The sequence below is a fragment of the Xiphophorus maculatus genome, chromosome 20 (genome assembly GCF_002775205.1).
Source record: "Xiphophorus maculatus strain JP 163 A chromosome 20, X_maculatus-5.0-male, whole genome shotgun sequence".
Classification (NCBI taxonomy): Eukaryota; Metazoa; Chordata; class Actinopteri; order Cyprinodontiformes; family Poeciliidae; genus Xiphophorus; species Xiphophorus maculatus.
In genome coordinates, this window is record NC_036462.1 from 8,651,556 (window position 1) to 8,673,433 (window position 21,878).

General features: G+C 37.2%; 1 protein-coding gene across 12 annotated transcripts in view; it reads left to right on the forward strand.

Annotated features, from left to right (window-relative positions):
- LOC102219226 (rap1 GTPase-activating protein 1) overlaps positions 1–21,878 on the forward strand; it is a 120,696-nt gene that overhangs the window by 78,622 nt on the left and 20,196 nt on the right. For 8 of the 12 annotated variants that reach the window (XM_023325425.1, XM_023325419.1, XM_023325421.1 and 5 more), the window contains 5 exons: positions 7,048–7,141; positions 17,490–17,537; positions 20,044–20,082; positions 20,215–20,400; positions 21,430–21,533. In XM_023325425.1, coding sequence (XP_023181193.1) covers positions 17,499–17,537; positions 20,044–20,082; positions 20,215–20,400; positions 21,430–21,533 — 368 coding nt within the window. In that variant the 5' untranslated portion in view covers positions 7,048–7,141; positions 17,490–17,498. Of the gene's footprint in view, positions 1–7,047; positions 7,142–14,169; positions 14,460–15,989; positions 16,026–17,489; positions 17,538–20,043; positions 20,083–20,214; positions 20,401–21,429; positions 21,534–21,878 lie in introns of those variants that run through there. The other 4 variants (XM_023325424.1, XM_023325429.1, XM_023325420.1 and 1 more) reach the window with 3 other exon arrangements.

Sequence of the window (21,878 nt, forward strand, 5' to 3'; positions counted from 1 at the left end):
ACAGTCAGTAGGTGGTGCACACAACTGGTCATTATGCAAAAGAAAAAAAGAATTGGGAGGGAAATGCAGCTTATTGGCATCTGAAACCTGGTTTTGAACTTGCATGCCTTTCCTATATTCGTTAAATTTAGTCTAAATTGCTATCGCTATGGCTTCTGTCCCCCCTTGAACAGAGGAGTCTAGGTAGCCTGCTACAGTCAACATTAAGCCTAAGCTAAATACACCACGTGTGGAACTGAAACAATACCAAACAAAGTTCATTTATGGTCAACGTTTCACAATACAGTAGTGCCTAGTGACCAAGCTATAGTTACTGAAACAGGAGGATTATAACCATTTCATAAGACGTTACCTCGATGTGTTTCTTCAAGTTGGACGGGGAGTTTTTGTATGATAGAATTTCCACATCTTCGGGCAGGAATAACATAAACTGCATGCGGTACGACGAATCTTTAACACCCACGAAAGAGTATATTGTGTTTAAATAAGGCCATGGGCTCTCATCACCAGCTGGTGGTTCCCCTGAAGCCGTGTCCGACGTAGTTGCAGTCGTTGTGGTCTCCGTCTCCTCCTCCATGTGGCTGCTGATGATTGCGAGACTTGCTTTATGTTTAATGGGAGAAGCAAAACAGGTGTATCCTATTGGTGGTGATGAATAAGCCCAGGCAAGCAGGCTACCGACTTTGTTCGGTAGCCTGCTTGCTACTTGCTAATCAGTAGGTGGGGTCAAAACACTTGCGTTTCTCTCTCTCGCTTTTTTGTAACAAGTAACTAAACCACACATTGAAAATGTATCGGAGTAAAAGTACGCAATTAAGTTCGGAAATATAGTGAAGTAAAAGTGAAAGTTATCAAAAATTTTCATACTCGAGGAAAGTATGAAGTACTCCAAAATATACTTAAGTAAAGTAGTGAAGTGTTTTTACTTTGTTACTATACAACACTGGTGCTTTGTGGATGCTTTGTAGGATGGGAAAAACTGTGAATATAAAGGTGTTCAGCTGGACAACAGGCTAGACTGGAGACACAACAGTGAATCAATCTACAGAGCAGACTATGCATCCACACTTTGGTCAGCTTGGTTGGTTGACTGGCCTTCTCAGCAGATGGTCTTCCAGCTTTTCCTTCAGAACAAGTTATACACTACATCATTGAAAGTTACATTTTGTATTGGATCCTTAAAAAACTCAATCTTAGAACTTGCATCAAAAATGTATGTTGTTTTCTGGAAGTGAAAGAGATCACACACAAACAAAATGATTGCAGTTATTGTCTTCGAAGTTTAACTTCTTGAGCACCTTTCTTCACAGAAGATTTAGTCTCCTCATTTTATAAAACAGTCACAGTTTAACTAGCATGAATAAAGCAAGTCTGATCCTGCTTGCCTTCGTCAAACATCTCCAGAGATTCAGTTTTCACTGAACAACAAGCCAAAAACTATGGTGGCCACCATGATATTAGGCAGGTAGTTTTAAAGCTGTGGCAGATCTACCACACCTTTCAATAATTAACCGAACATAATCTTAATGCTTGTTATCTTAGACACATTTACAATCTGCATGTCCACTGATTGCATGCATAAATTATGGCATGTTCTGGCAGCCGCTTGACAAACTACTGACCTGTCCTGGGTGTACCCCGCCTCTCACCAGTTGATTTCTGGAGATATAAACTATCCTTCTTACGACCTTGCAAGCATTACACAGGCATAGAAAATGGATGGATGTTTGAGACATACAAACACAAGAATTCTTGCTCTTCAAAAGAGTTTTGTTTAAGATATAAAAGTACTTAGTACAAATACATGCTACAGTATATCTTTTAGTTTTTTTGTAGCACATTTTAAGATGCATGTGTCATTTTCCTTTCCCTTTACAATTATGTTGCTCGCTATGTTGGTTTATTTCCTAAAAGCCCACACAGGAAATTTGTGGATGTAATATAACTAAAAGTGGAAAGCAGCAAACATTATGGAAGGCACTGGAAACTGGAACCAAAGGTTGTATTTCTTATCTCTTTGTTAATCTATGTCACCCAAGATCTTCATGCCAATGGGGAAATGTATATAAACCCAATGGATCAGCTTTAATAGACCGTGTTACTCTGTTATTTGGAAAGCCCATAATAGCAACATTTGACAAGATGATGTCTGACTCTGCCAACAGGGTTTTTGGCTAATTTTCATTGCCAAAGTAACCATTGCATTATTCAACTGGACACACAGCCAACATTAAGCTTGAGGTCAGAAGGATTTTGGAGCAGCCATTGTCTAGCTGCCAAAGAGCCTGCCAGATTTACCTTTAGCATTAATTTGAACAATTAAAATTTTTTTACCAATATGAAATAGTGAAATATTTCCTAAAATATGTTTTATGAATGTGATTAATCCTAACGCTCGCCTGATTACATAAGTGACAACACAAAGCTAAACATAACATTAAATTGTTTTGCATATTGGCGCTTGTTCAGTATATTTCAGATAAGCTTTATTCAATACATTACAGTTTGTCTATGGATATGAAAGGTTTTATTTAGCCTTCAGTCCAAAGGTTGTATGTATTGCATGGCCTCAGAGAAAATGTATTTTATTGGTTAGCAGGTTATGTTGTTGACCTATCATCTGTTTCTATTGACTCTGATCTTTTGTGTACTCTGCAGACACATTTTCTCATCCTGAAATGTTTAAATCCATGTTACTGAAACATATTTTTATTTAGAGGTACAACATGGCCTTCAACATGATTGGATTGCAGAAGTTCTTCTCAGGCTTCATGAGCCACACACTCCACAGAGACTGCTGCTGGTAAACACAGGATTAATTGGAGGATTTAGTTTCAGACTGCCTTGTGTCCATTTGAGAAACATTCTAGCTGCCATGAATGAGCAGAAAATCAGGAGATTACCTCAAAAAAACATTGTAAATAAAAAACTATCAAAATAAAATGCTTAAAGGTCTCTGTTTTTAGATTTTAAAACTAAGAAAAATACTATATAATAAATTTTCTTCTATGAGATGTTTGTGGGAGATAATTTAAACAAAAAACCTCCTTACCTTCCAACTTGATAAGAAAGAAAATCCTGAATATTACTGATAATTTTGTCATTCATTTTATGCAAAAAAAAAAAATAGGTGTATATTTTTAAAGTTTTGGTTCTGTACTTTTTTAGCCAAATTATTAATAGCAACTCGCAGCTCTGAACCACTGCTGGAGAGGGTAACTCTCCTAAAATCCCAATGAAATACTGAAGTTTATAGTTGAAACTTAACAAAATGTGAAAAGTTAAATGAATGTGAATACTTCTGTAAGGCACTGGATAGAAAAATAGTTCATATTTTGTAACATTTTTGGCTCATCTTGCATAAAGCTCCACTTTAGGAGCTTTATGCAGAGTGCAAATTGTAGTTAGAATTAAAATAATAATTTTTTCACCCTATTTGTTAATACAAAGGAGATTGTTATCCCAAAAATCTAATTTACCTTTAACATGACTCACGAGTTGTATAATGGCTCTGTTTTTTTGTCTAATTCCATGCAAGCAGTCATGCTGCAATTTGTAATTTTGGGATTATTTTTCATTGATTCAGGGGCTTCGTCATGTTGCTAGGAGACAAACACATTAGCACAACTGCAGCTGTAAAAAGGGAGAAAAAAAACTGAGAGGAGAAAAAAGCTTCAAATCGTGTGCGTAGAATAGAAAAAAACAAGTGTCTGATTGGAAGATAAATGTAGAAGTAAAACAAACTCTATCGGTAGAAATGATGAACTCAGACCATTCAGTGGAGAATTCTGTTCTTAGTTAGAATATAACATATTTTTCATTTGGCAGAAGAAAAACTTGTTTTGTAGGTTTTAGCACTGAGTTTACTCTTAATGCTCAGTCAGCAAAGAATAAATTAAGTGTAATTGGCAAAAACCTCTTTTCACCTTAGATAATGAGTAAGCAGCTTGGTAATGGACAGGGCAACTCTTATTCTTTTACTCAGCTAAATAAGTGATACTGGGGTCTTTTATTAACTGCGTCTGTCTTTTTTATGCTCTTATCCACATCATTTTCATGGTAATAGTTAATCTGCCACACCAGTGAACTTCTCTGCCTCCAGAGAGGCAGATAATTGAGAAAAGCCCTTTTTTCACATAAAACCATCAGTGCAGGATTTGTGGGGGTGATGGTACTTGATTGCATGTCTTTTGCTCTCTATGATTCTCTAAATGTGGTGATTTGTTCACGATCCTTATTGTTTTTTCTTTTATTATTATTATTATTATTATTATTATTATTTATCATACTTCCTGAAACAGTGTGTATAGAACATAGTCCCTGCTTGGTTTCCACTTTTATGATATAATCTACATTCATGCAAAGTGGATTCAATTTAAGAACTATTATCCCAACAAACATCTACAAATGGAAGATTTCTTTGCACAACATGCAGTGTTGTTTCAAACACACTTTTCAAAATTAAAGTGTATTCTTTAATTTTTCTTATACTCACTCACATGTTGGCCCTATGTCTCAACAAATTCAAAAGAAAAAGTCTTCATTTCTCTGAAAATACTGTGGATATTTCCTTTTCCTGTCACTTTTGCATTTTATCATTCTTGAAAATTTCTGGTTATCTGCTTTGAACTTCAATGTGGTGATTTAAGAAACATATTTTTTACAAACTGGTAAACACTTTCAAATTTCTGCCATGCTGCTTTAGCATTACGTGGTAAACATGCACTTATTTTACAATCTCCTATTCTCAACATTTATTTTCATATTTGAGCGAATCTGCTCCCTCCCATTTATCTCATTTGGCTGCTACTACACCAATGGACAATAAAGGATTTTTCTATTCTATTCTATTCTATTCTATTCTATTCTGCCCACATGGGTATGTCTATTTGAAAGACTTTAAAGGCATACAGTAACAAACTAGCAAAATATGTATCTTCTTTATGCTGTGATAGGTTACAGATTACACAATTATTTGGCAACTAAGATAGTTGTAACAATCAGAAACAACAACCCTTAAACATTTATAGAAACAGAAGCAGTTCCAAATGTAACTACTCACAGTCCTCACATTTCTAATCTGTACACAGAACACAGATCACAGGACAAATGGAAAACAAGAGTTAGACAAAAGTCTTGAACTACAATCAGAGCTTGTCATACAGTCTCCAAAAGATTCGGATATTGAATCCCAGAAAATGCCATTGTGACCAAGACAGTGAGGCCTAATTCACTGAATTATGTTCAACTTTCAACAACAAAGCCAAGGCTTAAATTCATAAATCAATTATGATTTAAACAGATAATTAGAGGAAGGATGGCTACCTGACAGACACTATGTAGATAAATGAGTCTTCCCATTAGAAAGTTGTAAAAGGTCCAGTCAAGTCAGATCTGTTGCCTTTATTCCTTTTTACATCTGCTGTTGTGTACTACACAACACAATGTGTAGTCAGTGTCGGTATGTGGTGTTTGACTTTTTTTTCACTGTAATACATGGTAATATGAGAAACAAAGGGCAAACTTTAAATTTATCTTTTGAGTGTCTAGCAGTCTAACCGTTTTCAGTCATTCAGCAGAGATAAAGAGTAGCAAAGAGCTTCATTCGTAATAGATTTTCTAACCTCAGTCCAGTTCAGCGGTCTGATGTCAGGGGAATGGAGCTCTGTTTACTCAGACTTACAGATTCTCCTCAAGTGTAATGGAGGGATGTCTGACATCTATTAATGGACTGTGTTGCAGACAAGAGATTGTGTGTAATGGATCTTATTTCAACTTTGCTGCCTTTGAACCACAATGGTTTCAACCAAAATGGCAGAGTGAGGGAAATATGTGAGATGGTGAGAGCACACTTCTCCCCCATCAATTCTCACTCCATTCTCGCCAAGAAATCAGATTGTATCGTTATACTTTTGTTTAGAGGTGCCCGCTGCTATAGGTTTGTGAACAGGATGCACGCACAGAAGGGCTGCCACCTCCAGTGACTGACTGTTGTGTGAGACGAAGCGTGAAGTCGTGTAATGCGACCAGAATCCTAGTCACACTGGTAATTCAGTCCAATCAAACGGAGCAGAGTATGGGCTGAAAGAGCAGAGGAAAAGTGGAGAGAGCTGCAGGTGAGGGGAGGAGAGCTGAAGGTCCTTTCTTCTACCAATTTTCTCTGTTCTTCCTGGTGTCTGCACTTTATCACATTCCTCTCTATTGTAGCAGTTTCACAACATTTATTCTTTATCATACTTTTAACCTTTGGTCAGGGCGTCATATTTGATTTCTAAGTTGTGACATCTCCCAAACAATTTTGAGTGACTTTGAATCTCATTTTTTCTTCAATTGAAATTGAATGCACATTGTGACTGAATGGGTTCTATCTGCTTTTACAGTAACTCTGAAAATATGCATAATTTTATCATCATATATGCAATTTTTTTTTCATTCCCAAACAAAAGTTTGTAAATTTGATACCTAATATTCCCCATTTTTGTCAGAGCTGAAATCTCTGATTGAATTCCTCAAATTGATTAATAATAAAAAGAGCAATATGTTCCTTTCTAATGACAAAGAATACTTTACCAATCTTATTTTTTTCTTTTTTTAGTCATTTATTTTGTTTGTATATTTTCTCCTAGATTCACATATTTTGTATTATTGTATTTCATTTCCTTAAAATATATATTTCTACTTATCTTAATTAAATTTATCCTATTTTCTCACAATGGACTCTTTATGCATTATATCTTGTAATCGCTTTCGATGTACTTTTCTTTATTGCAAAACCTGTCTGTTCTGTACATTTTTGTTCAATAAAGAAAAAAAAACTTAGGTCAAAATGCAGCAAAGGCAAAAACTATGTAAAACAGGAATGATGTTTTGTGAAAGCTTCGAGGAAAGAAGTATTGTGGCGCAACACCAGCTCTATTCAGAGACTTCGGAAAGCCTACAATGTTTCATTGTCTGTCTTCCCCATGCTCTTATTGCATAAATAAAACTTTTCAGTAATGTCTCTGTCCCTATTCTCATCCCCGCCCCTCGATCCTCTCTGACTCACAGGAAACAAGATGGAAGGATTCCCAGAATATCTGATGAAATAAATCCCTTACTGCCACAGTCCCACCCTCTGTTTCCTTGTTTCTCGTCAGTAAAGGTAACACACGTCTTTAACTCTCTGTTATCTTTTCTTTACATTACTCATCCCTGGAACATCTTGCCTAGTCACTTTAAGCCACTAAAAAACAAGAACTATAAAGCTGACATTTGAGTGCCTTAATTCATCATTTTGCCGGGTGAGTCAGAGATACATCAGGTTGAGGGAAGATGGTTAAAATATGAAGCAGGGAGCGTGAACCCTGTTGCCTCGTGAAAGGACAGCTGGCTCTGATGACAACAGAGATGGACAAGGTGGAGCTGCCTGCATCATTCTAACATGGCAGTGACAGCTGACAGCAGTGGACAGCTTTCAAGTTTGACAGCAGATAAGCTGATTGGCTCTCAGTAGTTACAACATTCTCTGATTGGCTAAACTGCAAAGAGTTAAGTCCATCAGAGAGGAAATATTTCTGAATAAACGGCTGTGCATGAAGACAGTGTTGCATAACAAACTTATGTGAAAGTGCTGAACAAAATTTTGCAAAACTTCAAACCAGCTTTTAAACAGGCACATTTCAGTATAAAATAGAATACCATTGATTCCATCTGTAATTGCATTCAGAACATAGTGATATATTTATTTTATTTTTAGGAATATCCATGGGGACTCACAGCTAATTAAAACACCAAACTTCTCAGGAAACTAGACATAAGACCAAGAGTTTTACTCCCGAAATGTTTTTGTTTTGGTCATATAATTACCTTCAAAATCATGAGGAGACTGAGTATTAGACTTGTCATTGTTGCATTCCACAAGGAAAGTGAGCCACCAAATGTCAGTATTAAAGAAGTTGGTTGTTCACAGAGGCCTTTTATCTACATGTAATAATAGAAAGTTAGGTGGAGGGAAAAATGTGGTAGATAAAGGTGCACAAGCACCAGGAAAAGCTACAGTTTTGAGAGAATTATGGAAAATAGTTCATTTAATAATGTAGATTAGATTCATTAGGTGTTGAGTCATCTTTTGAAGTGTATTTTTCCAAGTTAGAGCCTCAAGAGTCACCACATAGATATTTTACGGGCTTATGGCTGTTTTATTCCTTGAGTTAAGCCTTTTGTGAGCCTGAGACAGCATCAGAAGCATCTTACTTAAACTAGTAAGGAGTAAAAAAGAGTGAATTTTTCTCAGAAGTGCAAAGTCATCTTTTCAGATGAAATAAAAATCCAAACATAGAAAAAGAGTGGAGAGGCACAGAACCCAAGTTGTTTGATGTCAACTGCAAAGCTTTCAGTGTTGATAGATGTTAATCTGCTGTGTTTCAAGGCACAGAAATCTATCAGGAAACTTTACAGCACTTCTTACATCCCTCTGCTGACAATGGAGATGCTAATGTCACTTTCAAACAGGAGTTGGAACCTTCCCTTGTTGCCAAAGTTTGAAATACCTGTTTTAATGACCATGACTATGCTGGACTGACCTGACAAACCTTTATTTCAAGTTAGTAATCTCAGATGGAGTGTCTCTGGAAACCACGTGTGAATAATTTTGTGCTGTATAAATCCACTGCTTATACCTAAGTATTATTTTTCAGCCTCTGAAAAATGAGAGGTTTTATATACATATAAAGTGTATATGTGCATTTTGAAAAATTAAGAAAAATTCTGACAATGACTTGTTGAATGACTGATAAGTCAAAATATTTGCACAAGACATAAAGTGTTTTTGTTAAGAAACCCAAATAACCCCAGCCTCAAAAGCAATAGTTGCATTAAAATGGAATAAGCCTACCTTACACTCATTCCATCTGTGCATTTTGATTCCTCACTGCTTTCCTCCATGTTTTTGGCTCATCATATCCTTCAAGTGTTGGCCCCAGGTGAAAGGCCTTCGATGACCCCAGTGCATCAGTATCAGTGATGCAGTAACTCTCATTGGCAGGCTGGTGTGGCGCCTGACAGAAGAGTCTGTGCCCTCTGTCACAGGCTCATGGGACAAATATAGATGTGCAGCAGTTTTTCCTACCTCAAACATACCAGTAGAGACATCCCATTATTTCCATCTCACACTTGAAATTCACCTTGCACTGGCTTAAAATAACTCGCATTCGCTATACACATGTTGGATATAGGACTACAAATAACTAAAATTTTATTTTAAAGTTAAATAGTGATCATATTTCATACAGATCTGATGCAAAGTTTAAAACTCTTATATACGAATTAATGCCACACTAACTTTTAATTTATTGTTTGAAGCATGCCTTTCCATGGTGTAATAACTGCTGTAACTTAAAACTCCAGTAATAAAACAAAAAGCAGAATTGGGTGCAAAGGTTTGAATTTTTTGTGGATTTATCTCAATTTATAACAGACAAAAATGACTTACAGGATTAAATTCATAAATTTGGGATTCCTTAGGCATTTATGTACACACTCTGTATTTATTGCCAAAAGTTTTTGAGGTTTATTTGTAATTACTGTCATGTTGAAACACCCAGTCATGTTAAAGTTTCAGCCATCTGTCAAATGAAAGATAATTATTTGGGATGCTCAAGGACAACCCTGGCTGGAACCACCAAGGCTTAATCACGTCTACCATAAAGTGAACAAATAGAGATGCACCAGTGTTACTGTTCACAGTGTGGCCAGTTTTACATCACTAGGATTTTACAGAGTGTTACCTTAGAAAGGAACACCTACTCCAATCAACACCTTTCATTTACTGGACTTTGCAGCTGCCCAGATGGCCAAGGCAAAGCCAAAAGGTTTTACGATCAGATGAGACAAAACTCGAACTTTACAATGGCAAGAATGTTTACAGTAGTCAAGGTGAAGCTTTCAAACCTAAGTAACTTTACCAGCTGTCAAGCTGTTTTATTTCTACAAATATGGTTTCATTGCACCAATTGATGTAAATATAGAGCTGCTTTAGAAAGTCAAATTGTTTGACTTTCCTGCACAGCTAGACCTTGTGTATCAAACGGCAGAATTCTGCAGCTTTTAGATCCAGGAGCATCGGATCAGAGATGCATCTAAAATTTGCAAGACACTGACCATGAAACAGACAGTTTGAACTGTGACAAAATTTACCCAAATATGAATGCCGTTTCTGTATGTATCTTCAGCATTTAGAATTTATTCTAACCCTGCCTGGATTTGATAAAATCCACAACAACGTCATGCTTGTGTACCTAATTATTTTCCAGTTGACTGAAGTTATTTGTTGCGTGTTCAGTCCATCATGTAACCCATGAGTATGCAGTTTGATAAATTCCAAAAATACATTATGCTATCTGTGTCCGATATAAATGTGTGCAGACTGTATCTTTATATTTCTTTGCATTCTTAAAGTTTTTCTAATTTAAGTCTGAGCAATATCCTACTTGACTCTAGAGCTCATGTGGGATAAAATGAAGGAAATACAATATTTGCTTCTAGTGATGTCAACTGGTACTTGGATAAAATACTGGATGACTTTAGGGAGAAATAGACTGGGATTTCATCTAACTTAAAACTTTATTTAAAAATTAACAACAGGACAAATATCCAGCACACTGAGACCTACTTCTGTGCATTCTTCAGAAAGATAGCATTAGAAGCTATAGTGCCCTCCTTATTTTGAACAAACTAGACAGCAGACTTGAAACATAAAAACAGGACAAAGGAAGAACATCTTACGTTTAAAATTTGACCTGTGCAGTAGTTTGTCATTGTTTTTTTTTACACTTGAAAAAAATCTACACTGCTACTTGTCCAGCATCATTCTTATTTTAAAAATTAATCATTTTCGCAAAATACTTTGTCACAATTATTTCAGTAATTTCTTGGACAGCAACTTTCTACTGAATGCTGCTCTGATGTGTGATCGGGAATTGAACGCTCTTCTTTGACCTAAACTCACTCTTCTTGCCATTTTGGAAGGAACTGCCCTGCTTCAGCATACAGAGTACTTATCTGTGACATTCAGCAATCTTGCTTCAGGTGTTTATTAGTTGAAGAGGGTCATTTGTGCAAACTCCTATTGTTGTAACTCCAGTGGTTATTCCCCAGACCACAGTGGCCACAGCGAGGTCAGGGCAGTCTGTTCTGCCAGCCAAATAATTATTCTGGCTGAAAACTGAGGCTTCTAAGCCAATTGAATGATGTTCTTTGCAGTTCATTTTTCTATTTTACTCAGAAGTTTGCGTTTGTAAACAATTTCATTTGAGGGAAAGAAAGGTGGAAGAAGATTGATTTGGTAACATCTCATTGTTGAGTAAAATTTAAAATGGAGATCTGGCTGTGAAACCCTACTGGAGTCAAAGCTTTAGTGCTCAGCTTGGAGACTGAAGGTCTAGTCATGGATATTAATAACTTCTATAGGCATTTGAACAGATGTAGCATGTGCAGAACTTTCACTTACTCAGTCAATCAATGAGCCATTTGATCACCCAGAAACAGTGTCTCACTCTCTTTTGCACTTTGTGTCTCTTTCTTTGGCAAGCATGCAGATGCAAACATCTAACGGTAATTAACTTAAACTAAAAGATATGTGCATACATTAACCCCTTGGGCATACAAGGAGATAGTGCATTCAGAACAGAGCCTCTCTATTATCTCTTATAGGGTCTTTAGATGAAAATTTGAGCACCTTACCAGACAGACGGCCTTGAGGTCCCAAAGTTGAGCCAAGTCGATCGCGATTCTCCTCACTTGCTTTTGGTCAGTATTTTCCAGCACATTTCGCTTCATTGGATCACATCAAAAAGTAGGATTGCGCCAACAGGTTGGAGATTGTTTTTCCCAGCAGCTCAAACTCAAGTGTTGTTCTCAGCAGTACAATCCAACAATCAGTATGCTTTACAAGTGAAACAATACCAGAGTTCACTGTGCGAATCTGAACAGTAATTAGTGTCTCCCACTCATTTGCCTCCTTGTAACAGCTATACTTAAATGAGTATGCAATTAGTGTTCAGTTTTTGTCCGTAAATGTTTCCGTGAGGATTTCAGTGTGACTTTCAGCTAACCTGTTTGCTAATAGACTCTACTTAAAAGTTTCATGTTGTTAGTTGCTTTCTTTTTTCCCCACTACGATGAGTTTTATAGAAACGTCCCATCATTTCTGCTGTATGGAAAAATACACAATTTTGTTCGTCTTATTTTGCAAACTGAAAAAATGATTATCATCTTGGTTAGGTCCATCCAGTATAGGAAGAAGCTATCTTAAAAAGATCTCGACCTTCTTCTTTTAGACGTAGGCCAGTGTTGATATTGGATGTTTGAGAAATGTCTGATGGAAAGATTTTCACAGGAAATGCCGTACTTTCAAAGAACACATCCTGTCTTTTATTTATTCCCTTTAGTGTTTCATATTGTATTTCCTTGTCTGTCTCCCACTTCCTCATGCTCTTGTGTCAGAGTCAGTCTTGACTATGTGCAAATGATAGTCACACCTGTTGTGGTGTGAAGATTGGGCTTAATCATGCTCTGAAATACAGTATCTTGTATATACAGCTTCAAATATTAAAGTCATGATCTCCAAGCCTCTAAGCTTTGTATTTTCTTAGCCAGAGACACTGCAGGGTTTGTTCAGTCATTTGCAGCATAGTGTAAGCTTCCTTGCATCACCTGTTACCACACAGACAGAAAGAAGGGTATGATGGCTACATGACATGGGAGAAAAATCTAAATGTTCACCTTCCTTAAAGAAAAAGGACAAAATTTGCCATTTGGAAAGAGCAAAAATGCAGACAATCATGGGTCAGCTGCTGTGGAGAGCATTGACCCATCCCGTTTTAAAAATAATGATTGTAAACAGACGTTTGGCATAAAGCTGTGTGGGTTGGTGTGTCTTTCAGCAAAATAGACAGCCCACTGAAGGCTTAGAAGAAACCCTGGATAATTAACACATAAACTCAACTTGTCAGACTCCCAACATTACTTGAAAAGAACAGAATGGCACTTAAGACATAATATTCTGCAAATTAGATATTTATTTTAGAGCTGTAGCAAGAGTGAGATGGTAGTAATTCTAGAAAGAGATGGCCAGATGGGGACATATAACACCAAAACCAGTATGAAGAGAAAATAAGATACTTTATTATCATTATGTCCTTGTATCATAGAAATGTGGGTGAATGATGTACATTCAAAAGTTGCATGCTATGAAGGAGCAAAAAACTTCATATCCACACAAATAGATAAATGTTTCAACTCAAAGACTTTAAAGCACATTCTTAAAAATACTTTGCAGATAATAGTGTTTTACCTGGAAGAACCAGTGGGGGTAAGGATGACATCTACCTGTTCATGAAATAATAGAGGAAATTAATAAAACAAATAGTTATATCTATAGCATTAAGAACTCTTCTTCAAATATTTTGTGCCATTTTAGCAGTAATAATGGAGAAGTTTTGTTTGAAAAGAAAACCAGTAAGATAGTAAGATTAATTTTAGCATTTTATGTTTCATGTTTATCACATATTAAAAATTAGCTGAGGAATTTCAGTCTAAATGTGCCTGAACTTCAACTTGTCTGTTATCTTACACGGTATTACTTTTAAGTTATAGAAAAATGTTATGTAAGAACATTTTTAAATTTTCTAATGGCTTGCAAGAAATAGAAAATTGTACTTCAACCATATAGTATTTAAATCCTTACCAGGACTGTACAAATACTTGATATATTCCTCATCTCAACAACTTATAAAACATGCCATGCTCTACAATAGAGTGTTCAATGTTTTTTTTAATCTCTTTAGTCGTGTTTCAGTATACCCGCATTGCCATTTTTTCTGAACAAAAAAAATTTTCCAAATGAGATGGCTTGAATAATCTGAAATGAAAGAAAAGAGGAACAGAATAAGTCACATCTTGTAATATAAGAAAAAGAGAACTAAGAAGTTTCTCACAGTTTACATGTAAGTTTGTGTGTGAGATTGCATAAAAAAAGAGAAGATATTTGCAGAGAAGACAGGGAGGGGAGCAACATTGTTCCTCCTCTGTCCTACTTCCTAAAGAACAGCTGTGTGTCTGTTTCACTGGGAGGGCGGTGGCACCGGGGTTATTTGAAAAGAGGAAGGAAGGAGAAATAATATTCTCACATTACAGCACAAGCTCTTGACTCAAACATATATGCATGGTTTCTGATGGACAGCGATCGAGTTTTCTCTCCTAGTTTACTTGCCAAGAGACCGTCAGTGTCAAGTGTCACTGTCAATCTTGCCTTTTTTCCATTTGACTGACGGTGACATTAACACCCGCACTCTTGTCACCTCGCCTGCATCTGTACTTGTGGAATGATGACTGAGCTCAGGATAGGAAAGGGTGCCGTATTGGAGGGACTTCTGAACAGTCCCTATAGTAAGCCTTTTCTCAAGAGACGATGCCTCAGTGATGTGAGTAATGTAAACATTTGCTTGTAAAATTTAGAGTTTTTTCTCTGTAGATATCGTAACATTCGAAATTAATTTCAGTTTCACTTTTTTGTCTGACAGAAATGAAGTAGTAGATTGGTTTATCTTGTATTTTTACCAGATAAAAGACTCTTAATTTAATTTCTTTGCATTTGTACATGGATTGCTCTGAGGGAAACCTGTAACAAATTATGCATACTTCTGAGGGGCATTTACCTTCAGAGTTGCTGCACTCTGCACCAGTGAATTGTTTGGCTTACCAGCTATGAGAGAGATCAACTCTAATCACTTTACTGTGGAGTCAGAGTAGTTTACTAATAATCTTGGCAGAGTGAAAGAGAATATTTGTTGATACCTGTGTTTGTCATGCGGGAAGCAGGGTCTCCCTGCACATCATATGGCGGTGTTTATTTTTACATGCAACAATAGTTTGAGGCTGCACCTTTGGCTTTATGAGGTCAGAATCGGATGAGCGGATGCATTCCTGGTTGCAGGCGGTGACAGGTGCATGCATGAGTCAGAAGAGTACATTTCAATACATGTTCATGTAAAAAGATGGACGTTCTCCCCAATGCCTCTGTGTGCATATGTGTTTTGGAGGGCCTGCAGCTCCCCTCAGTAAATTTAAGCTGTCATGTGGAAACGTCAGCTTGCCACTGCAGTCCAGTTGTGTTACATGGTGAACTGACAGTACAGCCTTTACTTCGAGTGCTCTTTGCAATGCTCCTTCTGCACAGGTTGGAACTGCTACAAGCCTTTAATGTGGACTCTGCAGATGAAAGGTTCATGCCTCAGGGTATTTTCTTTGACTCAGGCTTCCACCAGTGCCTCAGCTAATTGGACAAAACACAGAGCAAAACATATAATATCTGTAACAGTGAAGGGTTGAGGTGTAATTAAAACTCTTTAGCTGGATTGAAATCTTTCCATCTTATGAGTAGAATCAGCTCTCTAAGTGGACATGTTAGCTTAAATACGAATTATGTCATGACTGAAAATAAACTTAATTTTCAGTGTCAGGTAATTTTTGCTTCTTTTCTGTTTGCTACATGATAAGCAGCACGGAGTGTGTCTCAGTCGCACATTAATGTGACTTTGTGCTTCAGATGGCAGAACCAGGATGTGCAGCAACTAATTTGTTAATTTGGCAGTTGCAAACAGTCAGAGGAACAGTTGGCTTTAGCGACACAGAGAAGCACCCTGGTGCTTTGAGGCTCATTTTCCCTCCCCGAGAGTTGCTTGTTTACAGCGTGTTTGTCTTAAAGCGTAAAGGAGCAATTTCAAGGGTTATGCTGGCAGTGAATGTAGAGAGCTGTGTCAAGTGGGGCAGGGAGTGCAGAGAGAGCACAAATTTAATTTGAGGTGATGAAACTTTCCATTCTTCATCTGTTGGAAATGTACCATCAGGCTATTCATTAAGCAGAGAAATGTAAGATGAGTCTGGAAGGTATGGTAACATCTCTACAGAATGTAAAACCCATGTGCCTTTTTGGTGTCAACTCTCTCCCCCAGACCTCAGACCTATTTGCCATGATCGAGCGGATGCAGGTACAGTAACAGGTCTCCTGGCTCACCTATTAAACTGTATGCTTCCCTTCTCACAAGCTTTAATCAAACGGCAAACTAAGAATTTCACTCGCTTCAGACATACTTTTTCCTGCTAATTCAGTATTCTGACCCCCCTTTTTTTCTTTCGCTTTCCGCTACATTACTTCGCCCTGCAGCCCAGCGAGTTCAGCTCTTGTATGTATTTGTCCTTGCATCTGTCTGTTATATCGGCAGCTTCAGGCTGTCTACAGAAACCTTCTGCTTCTGAATGTGCTCAACAGAGCCTCCATTGTGTTTTCTCTTCACAGATGGGTAGTTTTGTCTGTGTCATCAGATGTGTGAAATGTAACGATTTTCATTTTGCTGAGGTGGATTCTTATGCATCTACGTAGTTTGTCTTGTTGTCAGTGCAGCAGCAACACAGACGTGTCTGAAATATATTTGATATTGAAGGGAGAGCTACAGTTGGTGTTTGATCAGACGACATCTTTGACTTCACAGGCATTCATGTGGCTTTCCTTTGAGCTATAGTATTGCATAATTCACCTGTTTTCTTTCAGCTGTGACTATCTAGTCTGTGTAAACATTTTTTAGACTTTTAGTAATCCAGCAGAGACTAAAGCAGTTGTATTTTGTTGGGTGAGTAGTGCCTCAATAAAGAACAACTGCTATTGATTTTAAATCTTATTTTTGAACACCCTAATTTGCTTTCATAAATGATCAAAAGTTTTTGGGGGGGTTTTATATTATAAGTACTATGTTCATATTTCAGCTCTTTTACTTTCCACAGTCCAAATTTGAAATGAAATTACGTCAGACTTATATATAGCACTTCAGTGGAACACTCAAAGACTTCATATGAAGTCATTTCCATTCACATACTCATTCACACACAGTGTATGATACAAATATGCTGAATTTGATACATTCGGTGCATGTGATACATTTATAACCTTGCTGCGTACACATCCTTGCTAAATTTGGTACATTTCAAACCCTGCTGGAGGCTATTCAGCAGAAACCAAAAAAAAAATGGCTACAGAGATCATTTCATCCATCATTTATCTTTCTGTGCACACGGGAAACTGTCAGCACTTATAAACTGAGCAGAGTGTGATGTCGATGGAATCATTGTAAAAAATTAGAGATAATGGTATCTGCATTACGGCTGTTCTCATGAACATCCCCTACTTATCTTTTTTACCCATTATAGCTTGTAAGATGTCACTCTTTTTCACTTCCTCTTCCACTTCCACATCTGGCTTTTGAGCTTGCATCTTTGAACTTGAGCTATTTTAACAAGGATCATGAAGTACACTGCCACACAATAAATTTATTTGCTGCTGAGAATCAGTTGTACCCTCATGATTTATTTTTTTGTGTCTACGGCTGTGTGAACACCTTTCAGAGATATTGGACCTTTTCCATCACTACATTCTCTTTTTTTCTCCTTTCTCTCAACAGGGCTACAGAATGGATGAGCAAAGATGCCCCTTCCCTCCTCCCCTCAAAGTGAGTCACAAATTCACAAATCTTCTCGTAGTGCACAGTCGGGTAAAGCATCAGGAATGGCAGTGTTATAAAACCTTTTCTTATCAGCTGTCAGGCAGGCTTTAGGGCACTTCCCGACTGAGTTATGAGCTAAGGAGCGACAGGGGCAGCAAAATTTTCTGCTGCCTTATTATCTAGACTGGCTGATGAAGTCCTTGCTGTAGTCCGGACTCAGCAAGAGGTCTGGGGTCACGTCAGAAAGACCAAATGTTCAGTAACTTATGAAGGATTTGGCTAAAATGGGATTTAGAAATAAAAGAAAAATACTTTTCAGTTTTTGTTCTGGTAAATTTAGCTGAACAGCAAAAGGAAACACAACAAAGCTGCAATTATTAAAACCAGCTTGTGATCACTTGTCATGTATGAACATCGTATTACAACTGACCCTGATAAGATGCTGGGACAGCTTAGAGTTTCTTGGTAGGTATTCTAAAACACGATTGGAAGCTTGAGTTGTTCTGTTCTAAGGAACCAACCACAATCTGGCATGAATGGGCTGTGGTGAGGACTGGCTCTGTAGAATATGCAAGAATGGAATTGGGAGAAATACATACACAACGGCCATGTTTTACACTTTGAATATAAACTTAGATCAGTTTTTGAAGAAACTATCTAGTCTATTTTTTATTGTGTATATTATTGTTATTAAATATTATGCTCTATAGGAGTCAGATTCGTCTAAATTAGTTTTGGAGAGCTTATAGCAGCTACAACATCCAAGACCAAACTAGATATTTAATGTCTTTGTCAAACTAGGTTATGATTTTGCTTTGCCTGCTGGTTGAGATCAAATTCTATCCAATATTGTGAAATTACATTGCAGACAACACAAGACTCATAAAGTATATTAAATTTGCATCATAAGCAGTTTTGAGCCCCAATGTTGTCCACTATGACTGTAATTATGCAATCCTCACCAAAGACGGATCTTAAAACTCCTACTTCGTCTTCAACTTCTCTCAGTATAGCCAATGTTTGTGATAGTGCAACAAGAAAGGTTAGATTTTGTGTAAGAAACGATGACTTTCACTTTTCTTTGTGAAATTCTAATTTTTGCCTGCATACAGGCCTGCAGCTTTAAATTGAGTATTTCTGCTTCGGTAGGACTGTGTAAAAGCCTTCTTTTGAGAAGGGGAAACACTGCATGAAGAGAAACTGCAGCATGTCAATGTTTGTAGATTCCAATTAAATTAATACTACACAAAGTGAGAGCAATCTCCACAAGCCAAAGGGAGAGAAAATGGTCTTAGCACTTCATGCATTACCTGCAAAGTAAAAGAAATTAAACCTCTAGTACACACACTCTGCTGGAATATTATCTTACTTTTCTCCCTGAGAGGCTCTTGGCCTTTTCTCACATGGAAAGGTTTTAGCACCCTGTCACTAGAGGTTACAAAATACAGGATTCAAACTTCTACCAAATCTCTCCCAAGATCAAAAGAGAATCTCAAACCTAACATCAGTAGGGCAAATTTTTGTAGATTAGATTAGCTTTTAGCCAGACTTTCTGTAAAATCTAATTATTCCTGTTAGATTTGGTTGGAAGTTTTATGATTTTATGATTTTGCCATAAGATGTAATGTGAGAGGGAATCTCCCAAAAATTACATGCCTATGATGGCATCACATAATGCACGAGGCTGTGGTGAACCTCGGCCTGTTACGAAAACAAATGTTGGTGGACGATAAATTCCCCAGACATTATTGCAATCAACATAAATAATATAATAGTAATGACATAATAATGCAAGAACACATTCTCCAAGGTCAATAAACTTTAAATCCTAATGAACATGTAACACAGGAGCCGGAACACATTTTAAATAAAAAAAAAAAAGGGAAAAACAAAACAGAAACAACTAATGCAATGAATTATGAAATCTTTTTGTAAACAAAATTGTCCTTCAAAAAAACACCAGACTGAAGATTTTTGTCATCTGGTTTTTGGAACAAAGAGAGGGAGAAAAGACAAAAACTGTAAATTATGCAAATGGAAATTTTTTGAGCTTGTTTTGAGTAATAATGTGATCAATTGACTAATTGAATTATTGGTTATTGTGACAGGCACATGAGTACCTTCATGGATTTATGTTATTTGCTTCTTAAACTGAAATTCCCACTTTCAAGGCGGCTACTTAGGTGATGCTTGCTAATGCTAGCTGAGCAGCTTCATTCTTTTATTTCTTGTGTTCTTATCACCTTATGTACACATGAAGCAGAATTGGCAATCTCTTCATCAGTAAAATCTTAAAGGAAGATCTTGGCATTTTGTGAAATCATGCAGTCAAATCAAAATTTAGAAGCTTTGTTTGTACTTTCAGTGACTAATCCATCCACTGCCTATACCCACTTGTCCTTGCAGAGTTGTGTGGGGGAATGGGTAGAATATATTGAATATTGTACCACAGCATCTACTTTGTTCTTGATTAAAAATAGGTGGCTTATGTGGTTTGTTTTTCTTCCCACAGACAGAAGAGGACTACATTCCTTATCCGAGTGTTCATGAGGTACATTTCTATTCATATCTATGACTGCATATAATTTACCCTCTATACATGAGTGCATGGGTTTTGATTAAATAATTCAACTTGAAACCTCAAAAGAGCTGCGTTATCTTTTTTTTTCTCCTTTGCCCTCAGGTTCTGGGTCGCAGGAGCCCTTTTCCCCTCATCCTGCTGCCCCAGTTTGGAGGCTACTGGATTGAAGGAACCAATCATGAGCCCAAAGACCCGCCAGAGGCCGATCACCCTCCCTGTCCAGCCTCCCACATTAAACTTGAAACAAACAGCACTGCCAAGATCTACAGGAAGAACTTCATGGGCAAGGTGAGAATGGTGGTTCTCTATATACTTTTCACTGAAATAAAACTGTGGCAATGTGTTGGTTGAAGCTCCAATATGTAACTTTTATAAAAATATTCATTCTACATATTTGTTAAAAGTGTCCACTAAGTTATGACAGTATGAGAAATAATTTGTGAGAAAATCACCCTCCTTCACCTTCTCCTGATGCTATCTGCAGAAATACACTGCTAGATCAGAAACAACCAATCAGAGCTAGGAACGGGATCTAAGCGGCGTCAATGAGCCTCATGTACATGCTGCTGAAGATTGTGATTTGCTGCAGGTGTGCTAAGGGTGGAGAAACAACTTGATGTTACAGGAAAACTGTTTATCCCCCATCATTGGTGGCTTACAAGCCGGTGAATGCATGGTAGGCACCACTGTGGAAAAGGAACGGTAGCACAACAGAGCAAGAGGGAGGACATGAGCGGCATGTACACAAGAATGATTGACAGCTCTAAGAACCTCCTGCTGGCTCGGATTAGTTGTTTCTGACAGAACAGTGTATTTCTGCAGATGGCAATAGAACCACAAAGAGGAGGTAGAAGAGCTTGATTTTTCCACAATTTGTCTCATATTATACTGTCAGAAAGTAATGATAGCTTTAACAAATATGTAAAAATACATTTTTTTTCATATAAACAAATGTTTAGTTTTTTTCAAGGGACTTTTTATATAAAAAAGCAAGTAAATGAAACAAATAGGGAAATCATTTCTGCTCTACAAAGCCTGTTTCAAAAGTGGAAAGTTTGAAAAGAGCATGTTGTAAAATCCCATCATATGTTTATCTAAAATATGCTCGAGTTGTTGTGCAGCTATACTAAGATTGTCTTAGTGTTCAGTAGACTGTTCAATAAGACTTTTTGTACAATGATAATTGGATTGTTACTCTCGGCTCCATTCCTAATTGTGAATTTATCACAGCAGTATCTTGTTATTATTGTGTCACCCACTGTCAGTTCTTTGTGGCATTACATCATAGTAACATTTCCTTCACTTATCTGCCCCCAGGAACACTTTAATTACTATACTATGGATGCTGCCCTCAGCCACTTGGTCTTCTCAATGAAGTATGAAGTCATTGGGGATCAAGAGCATCTGCGCTTGATGCTACGGTACCATTATGTTCCATTATTTCCCTCTAACTCTGACTCGTTTTGGCTCCTATTAGTGTTTTTTTGTCTTCCCTCTGTTCATCACAGTAACAGCACCCTTCTTTTCTGTATTCTCTCCAAGTTTTTAAACATTTTGCCCTGTACTTGTTCTTCTTTTCACATGCAGAATGTAGTGTTGGAATGGGTTTTTTTTTTTTCTTCTTTGAGGGTCCTCTCAAACACACAACAAAACTGAATCAACAAGAGAGAAGTAGGGGTAATTTGCTGCTTGCTTTTTTTAAGAGTGGTGACAAAATATCCAGCAATCAACCCAGCATTCACCTCTGCTGAAAAAGTGTAAGGCCT